The sequence below is a fragment of the Austrofundulus limnaeus genome, unplaced genomic scaffold (genome assembly GCF_001266775.1).
Source record: "Austrofundulus limnaeus strain Quisiro unplaced genomic scaffold, Austrofundulus_limnaeus-1.0 Scaffold465, whole genome shotgun sequence".
Lineage (NCBI taxonomy): Eukaryota > Metazoa > Chordata > Actinopteri > Cyprinodontiformes > Rivulidae > Austrofundulus > Austrofundulus limnaeus.
The window spans coordinates 118,119-122,733 of record NW_013952867.1 but is presented as its reverse complement, the minus strand read 5'-3'; the positions used below and the strand labels follow the sequence as shown (position 1 = coordinate 122,733).

Genomic DNA, 4,615 nt, shown 5'->3' with positions numbered 1-4,615 from the left:
TGGTTTGGACATGTCCAGAGGAGGGACAGTGTTTGTTTAGACATGTCCAGAGGAGGGACAGTGTTGGTTGGGACATGTCCAGAGGAGGGACAGTGTTGGTTGGGACATGTCCAGAGGAGGGACAGTGTTGGTTGAGACATGTCCAGAGGAGGGACAGTGTTTGTTGGGACATGTCCAGAGGAGGGACAGTGTTGGTTGGGACATGTCCAGAGGAGGGACATAAAGAACTGAACAAGTCTTGTCTTCATCAGGTGTCTCCAGAACCTGTCCTCTTCAGTCTGGGTCTCTGCAGCGTCTCACTGGCCATGATGAAGATGATGATGATGATGGTGGCGTCCCTGTCGGACTTGTCAAACCGTCTCTGTTGTCCTCACATGGGACCTGTCTCAGGACACCTGTGTCTCCACACAGCTCTGGGACCTGGAGCAGGTTCTGCCCCCTGAACCCAGCAGCTTCTTGTCCTCTGGAGACACAGAACCAGCTGGACCTGAAGACCCATCAGCCCATCAGAAGGTCCTCGTCCTTCACCAAGCTGTCCACAGGAAGTGAGAAGACGTCCAGCTGGACCCCCATCAGTCCTTACAACACTGGGACTCAAGGCTCCCTGGACCGAGGTCTACTGAACCGCTACAGGAAGAAGAACCAGACGTCCAACCGGGACCTTTATCTACCGTTGTCCTCCTCCAGGACCTGCAGTTTTCTGCAGACCTCACCAGGATCCAGTCCTGGTTTTCACTACAGCCACAGCTCCAGGTCCTCAGCTCAGTCTTCACCAGCCAAGCAGAGTAGTTTGGACCTGAACCACAGCCCAGAACCTTCTCTGATGGGGAGACAGGTCTGTGGACTGGGTCTGGACTCTTCTCTGGGACTGAACTTTGACAGGGAGTCCCCGATCCAAGCAGCTGTTCGGACCCAGATGTGGCTGACTGAGCAGATGGAGCACCGGTCCAACCTGGAGCCTGGACCCGGTGAGACCTCCAGAACAGAGGGATGTGGTCTAGATGGGTTCTCATCCTGGTCTCAGGAACCAGGACTCCAGCAGGTGAGCAGAACCCAACATGGTGAGAGCAGAAACTGTGAGAACACAGCCGAACACTTCCAGCTGAAAACAGCCGAAGAACTGAAAACATTTAAAGTCAGTTTTAACAGCTGACGTTTATTAAAAGTAGCTAAAATAAAAGAATAAAAATAAAAAGTCTGTCAACAGCACCCCTCCCAGAGGTATACATCCTGCTGACTGTTGCTTTGGGTCACGGTTCTGATTTCCCACAATGCTTTGTGTCTGCTTACGTAGCAGGAAGGCAACAGCAAAAACAGTAAACGTTTGTAATCCATACTAAAATTTTGTATGTATTGATTTATTTTACTTTACAATCTGAGCTCCATTTTTAAAAATTAATAAAGTTTAAATGCTGGAGCTCAGAAGCAATCGGCTAAGAGTGTTAGAGGTTCAGAAAGATTGAAAGATGTTATATTGGTGAAGACTGACATCTAGTGGTCAACTGGAACAACTACATGGAAAACGTCCTGATCCAGGTAGAAAAAAATCTGAAATCAGTAGGTCCTCTGGATGGTTCTTCTTTAGTGAAACGTTTCGTCTCTCCTCCAAGAGACTTATTCAGTCTGAGTTTCAGGTGAACTGGAGAACTTTAAAATCCAACGAAAACATGAAAAACTTTAAAATCCAAGCTCTTATTTTGAAGGGAAGATATTCGTTTCCTGTTCCCCGTGCTTTCGTTTCCCGTCAGGCCGTCATTTACCCAGAATGCATCGCTTCAGTTTTCCAATAAACAGTTTTAAAATTACTTTATTGNTTTCCCGTCAGGCCGTCATTTACCCAGAATGCATCGCTTCAGTTTTCCAATAAACAGTTTTAAAATTACTTTATTGATGCTTCTTTAATGAAAAATCTACAACAAACAAAAGAAAAAAGACAAAGAAGCAGCCGAACTAGCAATCCTCAACAACTTTTTAATTTTTACACCAGGAGCTAATCTGTTTCAGGAAATCACATCCCCAGCAATCAGCCGTTGTAGGATTTAGCTGTAAAAGGATTCATACACCGCTAGTTGGCAGTGTTGTACATATTGTACATGAATTATCAGCTAGTGAGTGTCAAATTGAACTTGGCTTTAAAATTAGCTTCCGCTAGTTTTTCTACAGCGTAAGCGGTTTTGAAGTTGCGGAGCTAATTTTTGGATTAGCGCTGCCCACCACTGGTAGAAACTAATAACAAAAAATGCGTTGAAAAGGCCAAAAAAGCAGAAATGTAGCTATAATAGCAGAAACAAGTTGGATTTAGCAGACAGATGGTAAAAGGACAGAAAAATCCTAATATTAGCTGAAAAACAAGAAAAGAAGTACAAAAAGGAATTTGTGATAAAATAGCTTTAAAAGCTGAAACAAGCTGAAAATAACTTTTAAAAAGTAGCTGAAAAACCTGAGATTAGCACAAAGAAGCAGAAAGAGATTAAGTTTGCTTAATCAAGCAGTAAGAAGCAGAAATTGTTGAAAAAATGCGAAGTTAGTAGAAAAAAGCTTAAATCAGCTAAAAAGTAGCCTAAAATGTAGAAAACAGCTTAACTTAGTGTAAAGAAGCAAAAATTTCAATTAGCACAAGAAAAGCAGAAATGAGCAAACATGTTAAAATAGCAGAAAAGGCTAAAATTAGCACCAAAAAAGCTAATAAAGGCTAAAATTAGCACCAAAAAGGCTAATAAAGGTAAAAATTAGCACCAAAAGGCTAATAAAGGCTTAAATTAGCACAAAGAAGCAGAAAAGCATGTTTGCCACATTAAGCAGTAAGAAGCTGAAATTCCTGCAAAAAGATAAAGTTAGTAGCAAACAGCCAAAATTAGCTGAAATCAGCTAAAAAGTAGTCTAAAATGCAAACATAAACTGTCCTAAAAAGCAGAAAGGAACACAAAAGGTTTGAATTAGCAGAAGAACAGCAGAAATGAGCTGAAGATGTAATGGCAGAACAAAGCTAAAGTTAGCAACAAAAAAGAAGCCAATAGCTTATATGAGCCGAACGTTTTAATTTATGAAATCTTGAAATAACAGAAAAATTATGAAAGCAGTTACATTCTGAAAAATGTAGGGAAGAAAACTGGATGAACTGAATGTTTGATAAACAACCTCCTACCGTTTCTGACACTCCCATTTCAGCACATCTTAACAACGTTAGCTGTGTCCAAAACAGCAGGTTGCGTAATTTATGTAAAAAAAAATTTTTCTTTTACATCAATCACAGGACGTAAAAAAAATTGGAAAAAAATGGGGTTTTTAGGTCTCAGGACGTAACATATGACGTAACTTACGTAAAAAAAAAATTTGTAAAAAAAAATATTTTTGTAAAAAAAAAATATTTTTTTGTAAAACAAATGTTTTTTGTAAAAAAAAAACTTCACAGGATGTAAAAACTTTTTTTTAACGATATGTAAAATATGACGTAATTTACGTAAAAAAATATTTTTTTACTTCACAGGATGTAAAAACTCGGAGGACCCGGCCTGCCGTTTTAGACACAGCCAATGCTTTGGGCGAGGGGTGCTCTATGGGGCGGGAGCTCAGCTGCAGACTGAGCTCCAGGGAGGAGCTTTGTGTAAATAGGCGGAGCTTTGTAGCAGCAGGCGTTTAGTCAGCTCCACATGGTTACAGGAGATTGAAGGATTTCTCCAACATGCATGAACGAGTCAAAGCAACACTGTTTCAGATGAGAGAATGACTTTACAATATGTGTTGGTGTGTTAGGAGACAACAGCAGCCATGATGAAGATGATGGGGTCTGCTCTTCCTCCTGATGTTCTGCTGAAGGTGAAAGAAGGTCTGCTGAGGCAGAGAGAACAGGAGATCAACAGGTTTTCTTTGTATTTCTTCTGGTTTATATTATAATCTTTGTTTTCATACAAACTCTAAGTAAATATTGTTCTTAGATTAATCTGGTTTTAGTGGTGAACTGGTCTACCTGCTGTCAGATAAGAAGCAGAAATGTGATTCTGTGTTGTAGACAGAAGSTGCAGATGCTGCAGCTCCACGCTCGGATCAGAGAGAATGAGCTCAAAACTCAGCAGGTTCTGCAGAACCACAGAGGCCTGTTTGACCAGCCTCTAATCCTCAACGTTCAGGTGAGATTTAAACATGTGAAGGAAGATTCCAGTCCAGGTGCTGACAGCAGGGTTCTGGGTTCTCCAGGAGCCAGCAGGAAGACCGAGCTGTGATGAAGAACTGGGGAGGAAGTTAGCCGTGGCTGAGCAGGAAGTTCTTTATCTGAACAAGTTCTTCAAACAGATCACCCAGAGYTACACAGAGGACATGAAGAAACTGGAGGAAAAGGTACAGGAACAAGTAGGATTATATCAACTGAGAACATCTTAGTTTCCTCAGATAAAGACCAGAGATCTGAGCTCATCATGGTTTGTTTCCTCAGATAAAGACCAGGGATCTGAGCTCATGGTTTGTTTCCTCAGATAAAGACCAGGGATCGGTACATCAGCAGTCTGAAGAAGAAGTGTCAGAGAGATACTGAGGAGAACCAAGAGAAGCAGCAGAGGATAGAGACTCTGGAGACATATCTGTGTGATCTACCATCACTGGATGAGGTACAGCTTCAGTC

General features: G+C 41.7%; 1 protein-coding gene across 1 annotated transcript in view; it reads left to right on the top strand.

Moving 5' to 3' along the window:
* Positions 1 to 305: 305 nt before the first annotated feature.
* The window catches only part of cep85l (centrosomal protein 85L), a gene marked incomplete at its 5' end in the record, with an annotated part of 12,157 nt that continues 7,847 nt past the window's right edge, over positions 306 to 4,615 (top strand). The window contains 3 exon segments of the mRNA XM_014025279.1: positions 306 to 1,042; positions 3,754 to 3,860; positions 4,010 to 4,047. Of these exon segments, the coding sequence (XP_013880733.1) occupies positions 824 to 1,042; positions 3,754 to 3,860; positions 4,010 to 4,047 (364 nt within the window).